This window comes from Halyomorpha halys, unplaced genomic scaffold (assembly GCF_000696795.3).
Source record: "Halyomorpha halys isolate HHAL.00 unplaced genomic scaffold, Hhal_1.1 Scaffold1123.1, whole genome shotgun sequence".
In the NCBI taxonomy this organism is placed as follows: domain Eukaryota; kingdom Metazoa; phylum Arthropoda; class Insecta; order Hemiptera; family Pentatomidae; genus Halyomorpha; species Halyomorpha halys.
The window spans coordinates 129,843-145,226 of NW_027116744.1; the positions used below are offsets into that span (position 1 = coordinate 129,843).

Below are 15,384 nucleotides of genomic sequence, written 5' to 3' on the forward strand. Positions count from 1 at the left end.
ATTTGTGTTAAACTGTGGCTGGGTAAGAAATGTTACAGATGGTAGAAACTACTCTATGTGAAACTGACCTATTAATTACTGTGAAAATCTTAAAGCCTGCCTCATCACTCCTCTAAATATGGCCACCATTTGGTCTTCCCTTTTTGGCCTGATGAAGAAGTCTTCGAAAGGGTAATGCCTTTCTCCACGCCATTAAACCATTCTTAGCTTCATATTAAGTACCTCTTCAACATCCAATAATAATTCTTAATAGTGATTTAATAAACGACTCAAAATAGTCCGTGTTCAAATATTATAATTTCTTGACTTAATTCGATTCGATTAGAAAATTTATGGAAAAAAATTCGGATATATCTTATTTAGTGATCTTTCTCTAAACCTGTCCTTTGTATACTGCTTTGGCCTATACAACTCTTTTTTTTATCCCCCTTCTATACCAAATAATTTTAATGATATGTTTAACTAACCTCGAATCAGTATTAATTTTCCCAACCTTGGTTGTTGTTTTTTTTATATTGAAATTGAAAATAATTGTAACAACGGCGTTGAGCAACGTATGCATCACTCCCAATTTTTAAGCTAATAATTGTACTACAGAAGTTAATGTTTATTAGTCCAAATCGGTAATAATAATTCAAAACAGAAAAAAACGTTAATTATTTTTTGTTTACTTTCTACTCAAGATAGGAAAGCTTTGTTATTCTTGCAGGTAATAAAAAAAAGTTTTAGACAACAAAAACAAGCACGGAACAATGTCTTAGTCTGTCATATTTCTGTTCGAGCATAATTGAACAATTAATCCAATTTTGATGTATTTATTAGAGATTCTGCGGTTTTTAGTCCCATTTCGATTTTCTCTGATTCCCTCGCTCACTTTTTCTTCCTATATTTCAAAAATGGTTCATACAACTGTTCCAGAATGAACTTGAAATTCCATCATAATGCTGCTTCCAGTTTCTGGTGTCTGGTTAGAAATTAACTTTATTATCGATATGGCGGCAGTGGGGAGTTCAAAAATGCTGGCCACCATTAAAAAAATATTACCTACAAATAGTGTTTTATTTAAAGGATAAATTCAGAAATAAGGACTATTCCAAATAGCACCATAAAAAGAACAAAAGGGTAAAATTATTCATTCTGTAACTAAAAAAAAAATATAAAACTTCTCGAATAAAAATGAAACTAAATATTTCTTAAAGGTGCTATTTAAAGAAAATTTTACTGAAAAAAAAATATTAAACATTATTAAATTAACCAAAATAAAAGTTTATGCTATACAGTCTTGAACTCACGATTTCGCCTTCTAAATGTCCCTATGGAGTTGTGCTGTACTATGAATACACCCCACAGTGGGTTAGCAGCAACCATAAAAAAAAAAAATCGACGAAGACGGCCGACTTATTAACACACACTGTCTGTGAGGACTTGGTACATGGTACTGATTGTGAGGATTTGGTCTCTTATACAATAGGGGTATTCATGATCTATGTTAAAGCGTGTTAAATGGAAAAACTCGTGTTAAATCGAAAAAAAATTGCCTTCTTTTGCCGTGGTAAAACGAAATAACATTTAACATGGCTGAGAGTCTGTTTCTTGGTCAGTTAAATCGAGAATGACGTCACACAATAGACCAGTTGAGATCGCCGCCATATTAGTTGCTGTGACTTTCAATACAGTTGTCAATTAGCTCATCTTCATTCTCTTCTTCACAAGTTTGAAGATCAATAAGACACTCATAAGCTAAACTTTCACACAAATTCCACTTTTCACTCACTCTAGGCATGTTTTAATTAATTACTTAAATCAAAACTGAAGTAAACAATAACATGAGGGTCTGGAAGGAAGGTTATAAACATAAAGGCTTATACAACAAGTTGCTGAGAAAATCCGCTAGGGACTCTTATGCATTTAACGTTTAACATGACTTCAAATAGGGCTGCTCACAATCCTATAGTTATAACATTTAACATGGTAAAACATATAACATTTAACACAACATCATGAATACCCCTAATGTATACTCATGGGCTTAATAATTCTTACGAATAAAACAAATAAACAATTACCACAAGTAAGCATTTATCTATTCTGTGTATGAACGGGCGTAAATATATATGAGAATAGCCAGTATCAATTATTCGTGTATATATATGAAAAAAATATACGTACGTTTATATGAAAAAAAATATGCGTACGTTTATATGAAAAAATATACGTAGTTATAAACAAATATTTTTTCTTTTACCACAACAATTAATATTTTCCGACATCTTCCATAATTTTTCTTTTGAAGGGATTACTTTATTTATGTAAATCAATGTATTTTCAAAATAAAAAAAATTTATTATAATAACAATTGATAAACAAACCTGACTCGAACAATGAATTAAATTATGTATAGAAAATGATTTTTAATCAGCAAGTGATGACTTCTACACATGGGCAACTGATAAATCTCTATCGTATTTTCCGACTTCAAGGAACAGAACTCAACGTCTATTGGTACATCTTCTCTTATAACTTTACTACCCTGCAATGTCAAAGAGAACTGGCTACGATTTTGTGTTGCTTTTTTTATAAAACGACGGAAGTTACTTCAGGTTAGTGTACCTTAACATCTCCGTGATTCGAACCCACAAAGACACCGACGGACCACACTCAGATCTAACTAACAAGAGCCATTGTCCCCAGATCGCCATACTCCGCCACCCACCTCCACCTTCCCAATGGCTCGGTAATGAGTACTCTACCTCTTGCATATGGATCAGGCGGTGTTCGTTGAGGCCCCTAAGGAATCGGTCCTGTAAGTCCTTTATCTTTCTTATCTCCTTGTTCAGCTCTGTCAGTGGTGATAGTAACGCCTCGACGTTTTAGATCCCTCTAACTAAATACAGATGGTACTTTTTTGTTTACTCTATTCTAATATATATATATATATATATATATATATATATAATATCGATATTCCACAATAGAATTTTATCTTGATAATACCACACATTGCACATTGCATACAATTTTATTTTCAGTTTTCCTCTGACTGGCTACAATTGGACAAAGGACTAACCGGGAATCTTCACACAAGACTGAAAAGACAGGAAACAGAACGTCGATTCCGACTATAATATGATGATTATGATTAAAAATATAATGTACAATGTTTTTTGTTATTTTAAGTATTGTTTATTTTTAGCTTGGAAAATACTAGATTTAGGCTAAAGATTGCCAATGTTAGTAGTAATTATTTAAGTACTACTCAATTTATTAGGGATGTAAACTTTTTCACATTAATTAAATAAAACTATTTGATAAACTAACAAATTCGAAGTAATAAAAAAATAAATAAATAAAATATGAAAGGGAAAAGTGATATTATCTACAAATTTGACTATTTACTTATTATATACATCTTAGTAAATTTGGCAACCCCAAAATATTTTTTGTTGTAAATTTTTTACTTTATTCTTGGGACGGTATCCTTTCATCGTATCGAATCTCATATTCAATATTCTTTGGAATAAATTCTATTATATTTAGGGATTTGCATGACCGAAACGTTAACTAGGTACATTTAATCGGTAATTATTACTCTGAGATGTTCGAGATTTAGTAGGGTTCGAAACAAGGCGATTCTCTATCACTTAACTTATTGAATATTGCACTAACCGACTGCCCCACAGTCTCCTTTAATAATGTTGATCTTACCATTGTCGATCAAATCCGCTACCTTGGACTACATCTTGACGAACCTGGAATCCTCACACAAGACTGAAAAGACAGGAAACTGCACGTCGATTTCGACTATTACATCACTTACTAGACAAACGGTCTAAACTTCCTATTCATTTCAAAAATACTGATCTATATGACTGTAATAAGGCCAATCTGAACATACGGAGTTGAGCTTTGGTGCTCTAATAAAAATTCGAATTCCTCTCGTGTCCAATCCTTACAATCCAAAATCCTCCTTATAATCCTCAATACTCTTTACTTTATCACAAATAAAATTATCCATAAAGACGTTAATATTCCATATTTAACCGACCTAGCCCGAACCTTTATTTATCAATCCTTCCATTATAAACTCCATAACCACCCAAACCAACTAGTTTCTAACTTTGTTTCCTCTTCCATTCCGTACAATCCTCCGAGGCCCCTGAAAAAAAAATGACACCTTTTTTATTGATTTTAACGTTTCATTATTCTGTTTCAGGTTGACGATTCAGCGTTGCAATTGTACAAAGATGGCGACTACGGTGCATACCTGGATCTGGAAGCATCCATCAACGAGCAGCAGGAGGAGTTCGATAATTTTAATATGAAGTAAGTAAAAACTTTAATGTAAGATTTATCCCTTTCTTAATAAAGTCACATATAATGAGATAGATTTTGAAAAAAAAAAAAAAAAAAAACGTAAACCCTTTTATTGAGAATATTCGCGAAATTCAGTAACGATGTATCCCCTCTTCAGTTAACCTTCTTGGAGAAGTCCGTGCTCCAGAAGATCTAGGATGGGAGTGAAAGGTGGCGCCCGGGATGGTCTGTCCCGTTAGCAGTTCTTGTGCAGTCGGCCACCGCCCAAGGACGACGTGAGGATATGGCATGGAAACGATCCTAGGAGGGACTGGCTGCCGTATCTTCACAACGGGATAGAAGTCGGGAAATATTACTTAGTATTAGATATTTAGATAGTCCAGGGGGCGTACAGTGAAGTTACAAAATATTTTCTATAAAATATAACCAACGTTTCAAACCACTTTTCAGGGCTGAGTCTTGGAGATTAGGTAAAATATAGGTACACCGAGTAGGTGTATTAATATATGGAATATTATCTTAAATTTTTTGAGAGATCCTATTTAAAACCGACTATCTTCATTAGTTAAGTTGAGTTTATGTTTCTACTTTTTAAATAAAAAGGAACTGCTCCAGAGATTTTTATTTTAAGTATATTGTTAATGGTTTTTACTTTAACTTACTTATGTATGGAATATATAATAAGGAAATCATAATACTTTCCCTTACTTATATATTTCATATAAGTAAGGGAAAGTAAAAAACCATCAATATTATACTTAAAATAAAAATCTCTCTAGCTGTTTCTTTTTTAGTAGGTAGAAACATAGATGAAAAATTTCGAATTGGAGGTTTCGAAGGAAATACATGTTTTTTTTTTAGTCTAAAAAAACCTAGACTCGCAAAATGATCTGTGTATCTGTTTGGGAAAACTCTTTCCTATAACCTATGTATGTGACAGCAACATTTTCGCTAAAATCTACTACCACCAGAAGTGACACTTAATGGAGTTGATTTTTCACATTTCTTCAATTATCTCCAAAATGGCGGTAAAGATTTTGATTAAGCTCCGTGAATCAATAAGAAATTAATTAGTCTTTAATATCAGTATGGTTCTATCCTCATTGAAATGGATTAATAGGACTTAAATGTCGAATTTTCCTAAAAATGTTCATTTTAAATATCTTTATGTTTGTATATTTTAAAAAATAAACAGGTCTCATTGCTAGTAATAATATACAACATATAAATACAAAATATTAAAGAATTTTATGAATAAATAAAGGTCAAAATGATAAATCTGATTCCAGCGGGATACCGATATCTGATACCGCACGATATTTTCCGATCCCATAACTTTTTCGTTATATTTTATAAAATTTGTATTCTTGGCAAGAACAAAATTTATATTTGTTATTTCCATCTTGAGAAACCCTAAAAAATTATGAACTTATAGCAACAGAAAAATAAAAAATTTGGTGACGTAAGTAGGTTTGTGACATAAGTGAAATTTGTGTGATGTTCCCTCAACACAAACCACCTAATCTCCTATGGCATTTGACTCAGCGCGATATGGTGCATTAAGTATAACTACTATTAAAATGAATTTATGGATATATCAGCATGAAGAGAGTTTATTTTATTTTATTTTATTATTTTTTTTTTTTTTACTTATTTATTTTATTTTAGTATGTATGAGATCATTCATCAATATTACCTATTGCCCACAACTGTGTGGCAGATTGTAATATCTATCAATAAATAAATCTATCAAATTTAAAAAAAAAAAAAAATCAGCATGAAAACCCCAGAGAATTACGTTTCGTCCTACTTAGCATCGTTTGGGTTTTCTATTGTAAATACATACCTCATTTCTATACACTCGTAATTATTAAATATAAATAAACAAATGAGAATATAAATGTTAAAAATTATCCTGATTTGAAACAATGCCTGATAAACTAGTTCTGGATTAGAATCGCCATTCACCATGCGCAAGTATAACAAGGCCACTCGTGTGGTTTAGTGGTTAACGCCTCCTACTACGTACCGTGAGTTCATTGCTTCGCTTCTAACCCTAGGAATTGTTAATGATTATTTAAAAAGAGAATAAGAGGGAGATGGTCAGGGCTGCGGTAGAGAAGAAATATAGTAGTTACTATTTATTTATTTTCTGCCGACCTTTCTACTTACGTAGGTCTGCATTTGATCTATTAAGTAAGAGTGTAAACAGAGTCCTTCTGCAGGATAAGGATATCATCTCTTTTATGATTAATATCATAAATAATATCTGTTATGAGGATACAATTTAACTTATAATAAAGATCACTTCATTCTACATTGATGTACTGTGTTTAGTCAAAACCGTTATAGTAGTTTTTGAGACAATCCTGAAAACTGTAAATCACCAAGTGTAATATCGATTCTATAAAGCCGCAATTCTGCTTCGTCGATTTTAACAAAACGTTTCTACAACATATTTAGCATACGATTTTAACTAAACTCAGTAAATCAATGAACAATTAAGTTATCCATAAAAATCAGATAGGTCTTTATAAGCAATCGATTATTGGGGGGAGGGCGGTATAGTCTAGTACAAAAGAGACCCGTAACTATCTAAAGCGTCTGATTACGTTGAATCAATTTCGAATTGTTACTACTTACTATTGTTATATTTTATTTAATCAATATTTTTACTATTATTTATTTGGTAGAAAGTACTGTTTGAACGCTCCAACTCTGCGGTAGATCCACTAGGCTCCGCTAAACGCTGTTTGTACACGTAGGCTTCTCACGTATTCAGTGCACTGAGAAGTACTCTCTACACGTACACATGTACACACATGTTCGGCCTAACAGTACACATGAATGTAGTACACTTCGGTCTAAGCTGGCTTACATCTTTGTCCGCTCTAAGTCGTATTGCTAAGAGGCTTTTGAATGTATATGAAGCTCAGGATATTGTTCGTACCATTCTTTGCCTCCGAGGGCTGTAGTTTATATTATTTCAAGAAAGCTAGTATTAGTATAAGTACATCCGTATAGAAAACTCTGTAATACTTTTATACAAACATCTGTTTAGTACAATGACCCACGGAGCTTTACAATAATAATAAAACCTTAGCGTACCCAATGGTTCGATGTCGGTATCACTAATCGTTCTCTACACATATGCCACTCCAAACCCAAATACACGAGATCAGTCTTAACGCAATCCTCTCATCTGTGCTTTGGTTTACTCCTTGGAAGTTTACCCGTCGGATCAGAGTTTATGAACATTTTAGGGATTCGTTCCTTACCAAGTCCCACAAACTTGGATGCCCTCCAAGTGGTACTTTATCGTACCATCGTTTAGTCCTTAATACTAACCAGATAACAACCATGTTACAATAAAAATAAAATGGTATATCAAGTAAAAAATAATAAAACAAAAGTTTGAAAAATATTTTTAAAAAATCAAAAATCTGACTATGATATGTATGAGGTGAGAATAAGAAATCCAAAACCTCTCACACCCATCTTATTCCCCGCGTTAGTTTTATTTTCGAAAACCTCAAGGAGTTGTTCTTTCCTTAGTGTAAGAGCCCATGTTTCACACCCATGAAGAACTGCTGGAAGTATATTAGGTTTTTAAATTTTAATTTTTAAGTTTTTGGTGAAAAGGTGCAAGCCAAGTTTGTTTTGGGGACCAAGATGGCTGCCCAGGCTTTTTACCGCATATCTTTGCCACTAGATGGCATCATGAATTTCTATTCAGAAGTTAGGGGGCGCCTTACTTAAACAGGCTTCATTATCATTCCAAGTCCCCTTAATTTTCATGGTGTTTTTATTTGGAACACCTTTTTTCCGATCATGAGTTCTCATCCGAATTATTTTTTTATCATAAGTCCCAGCCATTCTATATGTGTGATTACACTTACAAGTGATTAAGATCCTGTGTATATATATTAATAAAGTTTGTTCAGTGTTAGATGAGTTCCGATTACTTTTACTTCTAAATTTGTCTACTTTAACTATTAATGCTATGTTCTTTTAAACGAATAATAAGTAAAATTATAAAATTAGTGCCAACAAGCTTTGATAAACCACGCGTATGATCACTGAGTCGATTACTATGCTCATACAACCGGATTCTTTTCGCAGTTATTAAAGAAGGGGCTTTATTACCCCCGGAGGTAATTAACACGCTGTTTTATGTCGGGATAATGGCAGACTGATTAATGTAATACTGAGCTTATTATCGTTAAGCCTGCTATATACTGCAACCATCTTCTTTTCTTTGTGTAGTCCCTTGTCCCTTGCCGTCTAGAGCTGTTATAAATCCGCTTCAAGTCCAGTAGACCTTTTTGTAGTTGTTAACTCCCTCCTATTTAACATTGACATTAAGTAGATTCATTGGCTCGCAACTCTTTGTCTTTTTGAGTTGTTAATTTGCAACTTAGTGAGCGTCTATTAATTCAGTATATTTTAGATCCAACACCTGCGCAATATTTTAGTAAGTTATGTTTTTATTTTATCTTGATATATGAATATCTACGGAACTGTACACTGTAAAAAATAATGCAATCTTCAGGATTTTGCACTTTGTCAGAAAAAAAAAAATTGTTTTACTCTTTATTTAGTAGAAACTGTTTGTAAATAAATATAATCGTTATTAATAAGTTACAGATTTAAAGCAAATTATTTATTTTCTTTAATAATAATAAATGCCGATTGAACCCGAAGGTTCTTTGCCGATACCACCAGTCGATATCTGTATACATTTGTCCAATGATATCCGTCCAGACCCAAATTCACGAGATCAGGCTTACTCCTAGGAAGGTTACTCTTCGGTTCAGTGTTTATTAATATTTTTGGAATATGTTCATTACTAAGCCCTACAACCTTACACGCTCATCTTATTCGACATTTTTTTTTTAAAACTACTACTTTTTATTTATTGATAGATGTTACAATCTGCCACACAGTTGTGGGCAATAGGTAATAGTGATGAATGATCTCATACATACTAAAATAAATTAAATAACTGAATAAAAAAAAAAAAAAACTCTCTTAAAATATATACAAACAGAAGAATAAACAAAATGAACATAATCAAACTATCTGTATGAAAAATAGATAAAATAATATAGTCTCTAGTCACATTTACACTCTAATATACAATATTTACACAATCGACCTGAGGATCTCTGAGCCCACCCTATCCCCCACGTGTGAGGGGTAGAGCAGAACTCAAATGATCCCAGCGCATCCCTCTCGCCGCATCACTGACGCCATGTTAACTTTTATAACCCGACTGAAACCCGACTTTACTTTATTTACTTTATTACTTTATTTACTTTATACCCGACTTTACTTTATTAACCCGACTTTTATTTACCGATTGCAATTCAAGTGATTCCGCGTTCTGAAGCCTTCTATATTCAGGTTAACTCATATTTTTTTGGTCCGAATATTTTACGAATCCCACCAGATCACCTTTACTCTCCGTCGTAAACCTCTACCCTCCTGTCTTATAGTATCCTTTTCAAATACTCCACTAACGCTTGCTGAACAGATTCGATACTTAAGACTTCATCTTGACAAGAGACTTACTTGGAATTCACATACAAGACTAAAACGACAAGAAACTGCTCGTAGATTTAGATCGCTACAATACCTACTTGACAAACGCTTTAAACTCCCCTTCACTAAAAAAAAATATTATACTCTATGATAATTAGACCAATTTGGACTTATGGAATTGAGCGCATCCAATCCAAAATTCTTGATGCTCCTTATTACGTTACAAATAAACTCATCCACAAAGATCCTTAACATCCCATTCGTTGCAGATTTGGCCCAAAACAGATATGCGTCTTTTCATTCCAAACTCCTTACCCATCCTAACGCATTAATTCTTAATCTCTCATCCTTAACAATCCCTATTAATCGTCTGAGGCGTCTGAAAAGAAGATGGCCACGGGACCTTCTAATTTAAATTGATGCTTAAGTACCACCAACGGAGCGTTCCTTCCCAAGATTTTCAAGTGTTAATGAAACATTCCACATATTTACTTATTGTATTTATTATTTGTACAGTTGTAAATTATATTAAATATATAAAAAAATATTTTACACAGTGTTTTCAAAAACCTTAAGGCGCTGTTGTTTTCTAAGTGTAAGAGGCCACATTTCGAATCTATAAAGACTATTAGGAAGGATAATAGTTTTTTATATTTTAACTTTTAAGTTTCAGAACAGATGGGGCGATCTAAGTAATTTCTAAATTGAAAAATAAAATCAATACTCGCCTTTAATCTCTTTTTTATTTCCTCGTCAATTTCGATCTTTCTAGTTACCACAGAACCTTAAATACTTAACCTGTTGAAATGTATTTCCTCCTATGTCTATATCACTGAGATTGCTACCGTTTCTAATCCTAACCATATCAGTATGTATTTCGAGAGGTAGGTCCATAATACAGACCCATTTGTTGTGAATTTTATGGTGATCTGAGAAAACCAATGCTGACATGACTGACGTTTTATTCTTTTGTTACATTTTTAATTTGCGTAAATTAATTTATAATTGAATCGATTAGTTTTTTTTTTATGATACTCCCACATCAATTTCGTTTTTTCTTTAGTTGCCATAAACGCTCAACATTTGAATCTCATTATTCAGTTTATTTCCTCCAATATTTAAATAACTAAACTAATTGCCGTTTCTGCTGCAAACCATACACTTTGTTTTATCCGTCATTAGTTTAAGGCCTAGGTTGTATATGGTACTGACTGTATGAAGTAGATTATAAGAAGTTAACTAACGTTTCTTTTTGCATATGTTCTTACTTTCTTTGTATATGCATTCTAATTTTCTATCACTTCTTACAATGTGTGTATCTTGTTTTCATTTACTCCTTCAAAACTAGGCGAGACGTTGATTAACATCAAATAGTTTTTTTCTACTATTTTGTATCTTTATTAACCGCCATCCGGATTATCTTCCTACAATGTATTTTTATAGTTTCCTTGTTTTCATCTGACGGTACCAAATCATCAACATCGATTTCACTACCCAAAGAAACTTAATTTGCCAAAACTAAGACCTTTTTTTAAAAAAAACTTTTTTAAATTTTTATTTTGAAATTCTCAGGCTCTTTAGCACACTCTATAATGTGAAAATTAATTGAGCAGCACACTTCAATTAAGTTGTCTTAACGCCGTCCTATTTTCTTATTTACAATTTAGCATACTTAGATCAGATTTACTAAATGTATTATAATGTACAGTTGTAAATAGCAATAAATAAATATTTAAAAAAGAATTTAGCATTTGTTAGCAACGAGTTTGATTTCAAAACGATATTCTATATACCTAACCTATAATTAAGATCCTACACACAACCGGTCATCAATGGTCGTAAAGATAAGAACCCACGTCAAAGAGGCAGATACAGAAATGAGTTCTGGCAGGACGTAGTGGGAGCGGAGCAGAGCATTTACCGTGTATTAATTGCATAGCAGTAAATACTCTTGGAGTACTCGCTCTTTACAGTCGCCATTATTTATGAACTGGATAATTGAAACATTTATCCCGGGTCGTGCTCTCCAGCTAGTTATGTTGTTTTCAGTTTCTGTAATCGAAGGTGTAATTCAGTCGGTGGACTGCGCGAATGCCTTCGACTAGGCTTGGTTTGATTTAACGCAGTTTAATTGTTATGTACCGGATTTTATGGCGTATTTAAGATTAACGATTTTATGGCAACTTTATCTTTCTTAAGAATTATAAGTTCTTTTTTTGCATTTACGATCGTGTCGATGCCATCGCAAATCGACGAAGTCGTCCCATCATGGCAGCAAGACAGACAGTCGTGACAATATTTTCTGGTTTGGAATTTTTACTGCTGTGATAGCTGTCACACTAGGTCACGTTAACTTTACTGCCATAGTGTAGATTATATGATAGTTGCCGTCATGCATGTATAAAATGATCTTAAATTAACTTCATGTTGTCAAAAGTATAAATTCAGAAAACATTATTTGAAAAATAATTATTTTTTAAAATTATGAATCATAAAAAAAAAAATTATTTACTTCAAACTCGACGTTTACGTTCTGCATCCTTCATCTGCTTAAGCCAGTTGTCATTTATAAGAAATTCTCAACCGTCAAAATCGTTAAATTTGCCAAAAATTATCCTTAACTTTGTTGACCTATCGACAGAAAAAGCTACGCTACAATGATAAAGATAACACTAGGAGAGCCGTAGTAGAAAGAGGTGACGTCATTCCGGCTTTATTACGGGTTTTGTATAAATAAAAATTTATATTCCAATAAAAAATTAACTAATAGACATATATAGGTCAAAATTTGAGAGTCATATTTTTAAAAGCAAATCTATCGTATAAAAGTTGTTGCACTAAAATCTAACATATTGCTGTCCCAGTTCTAGAGTGCAACATCTCAAAAAATGGTTATTTTGAGAAATGCATTTCATTTGTAATCTTAGCAATAAGGGTATAAGGGGGCAAGATCGAGGGCCGTGTTGCACCTCCCCTATCTCCCTCCAGGATGCAAAATTAACTATGAAAAATCCCCATTTTTTATACTAGCACAATTGATCAAATAATAAAAATTTCAATCTAATGAAAAAAATTTCGGGTTACTATCTGTATTATTTCTAAAACATTATTCAGAACTTGAGGTATTGGATGTATGGGAAGACTGAATTTGCATGTCTCTAACCAAGGAATCATAATTATGTGTAAATAATGAATCCAATGCGTCCGGTGACGTTTGTAACACGTTAGTCAAAATGTATTGTACTAGACGGGAAGTATCAGGTTGTCAGAATTCTTGAAATTTTCTGACCTTTGCTAATTCCCAGAGTTCATTAAACTATTGCTAGAAAGTTTTGTCCTCTATAATTGCTTTGAAGTTTAGAATTTGACGATCGACTAACATTGGGCTCGCGATCGATTTACTGGCTACCCTTGGAACAGATTATACCAACACACGATTGTTCATTTTTAGTGAACGTACAAATCCAATAATAAAGATAAATTATTAAGAAAACATTGCAGTGTGTACTTCTTGTTATGTAGAGGCTACGAAATGGGTCAGTAGACTGTGTCAGTCTTGATACAGCTGCGCGTTCTCGGCACTTCTTGATAGCGCATGCGTGTATTGTTCTTGCTATACTTCTTGATAAAAAGTCGTAAAACATTCGTAACATTTTTCGCATTCCTAAAATGCCTCATGGCATTAAACAATGTTGATCTATGTAACTGTAAATAATCCAATTTTGAACAATGACCTGTATCAGCAAGGAATGTTATCATTCTTTCCCACATTCTCATGTTACCAAGTGCAATATATTTTACAGAAAATCATTTGTTTCTGTTATTAATTTTCCTTTTTAAACAATGCATTTAAATTTTCATACAAACAATCAATCCATGAAAAAAATACATTTATCATTTCACTTGCAGTCATTATTTTTAAGGACAAATTTTGGAATGTTTCACTATACTCATAGAATAACGAATGAACATAAACTAATAAAATTAAATAATTGTCATAAAATTTAGTTAGAATATTTGAAAATCAAGTGCGATACCTTGACAAGTGGATCACACAATTCACAGTTAAAATTACTATCAATTATTTCATATATACCAAAATGAATATTTTAGAGGAATTTTTTTTTGAAAATTTGGCATTTCAATCAGAATATAACCTAGCTGATGTTGAAAACCAATTATACATTGATATAACTAATTTAATATAAATCGTTAAAATCGTTTTTTGAGAAAAAAAAGTCTAAAATGGATAATATTAAGAGTGGATTGTCATTTTTAGCAAAAAGGTTACTGTCATATCCCATACATGTACTTGCGATAGTACGTGATTTCAGGAAGACCCGAAAAAATTGCTAGCGGCTGCTCAACTTTGTTGAGTCCCTAATACACAGCATACTGGTCAGTCAGGTAATAAAAAATTAATGGGATGAGAGAGAATTATAGAGATGACATTACCCATGGTTTAATGCAAATGATGATGCAGAATGTCCAGATGTATGGTTCCGCCAAAAAAAAACTGTTCATTCAGGGTTTGTGCATATTTTTTTTTTAGTGAACGAAAATTTCTTTTAATCTGATAATGTATTATGCAAGAGGGATAAGTTTATCAGGAAAAATAAGGATAGTATTATTATGAATGGAGTATTATACTCGATTATATAGCTTAGCTGTTTCAGCTCGACCGTTTGGCATTTCGTCTGTATGTTTGATATGCAATGACTTTTATGGTTCGGCATTTCTTCTGTTATGTGATTTTGACCAAAAACGGTCGATTTTATTTAGTTGTCAATTTATTTTTATTTTTTGGTTTGGCTTTTTGTCTTTTCTAGTTGTCTATTTCATATGCGGGTAATGACCAAAAGCGTTCTATTTCATTTAAATTTAGGAAAAATGTTCTTAAACTCAGGAAAGCGGTTTATTTAAAGGGATTTTATTTCTTTCATTAAGGTTTTGTATTTTGTCTGTTCTGATTGTTTATTTCTTTTCCGATTATTATTCAAAGTGTTGTTTTACTTTCTTAAAATTCAGAATAAAAGGAAGTTCCTGAAATCAGAAAAAATAGAAATCATTCGTATGCTTGTTTCTTCATGTTTTTTTTTTTTTGTTTTTTTTTTTAGTCCTGGATATTTGTCTTTTCTGGCTGTCCATTTTATTATTCAGAGTGCTATTTTATTCAAATTTAGCAATAAAGTTCCTCGAAGTCAGATAAAACTTTTCATTTGTAGGGATTTTAATTATTTAATTCCAATTCTAAGAATAATGTTTTTATGATCTCGTATTATCTGAAATGTGTTTCGCAATCACGACCAAGTGCGTCGTTGAATATTCTTGAAATTTGATATGAATTTTTCTTGATTTCATTTAAAACAATGTGTGTAAGAATTTTTATTTTTTGAGGTATATATATTTTATTTTTAGTTACATATATATATATATATAAGTTACGGTACGGGAGTTACGGAGTCAGCTGTTATTTCAATGTCAGCTGACTGAGGGGATCAGCTGATCGAACGTATATAAGAGATG

The 15,384-nt window shown here is 32.4% G+C and overlaps 1 protein-coding gene across 5 annotated transcripts in view; it reads left to right on the forward strand.

Moving 5' to 3' along the window:
• Positions 1 to 4,213: 4,213 nt before the first annotated feature.
• Positions 4,214 to 15,384, forward strand: part of Fhos (Formin homology 2 domain containing) — a gene marked incomplete at its 5' end in the record, with an annotated part of 93,892 nt that continues 82,721 nt past the window's right edge. For all 5 annotated transcript variants that reach the window (XM_067053462.1, XM_067053465.1, XM_067053460.1 and 2 more), the window contains 1 exon segment: positions 4,214 to 4,323. In XM_067053462.1, the coding sequence (XP_066909563.1) occupies positions 4,214 to 4,323 (110 nt within the window).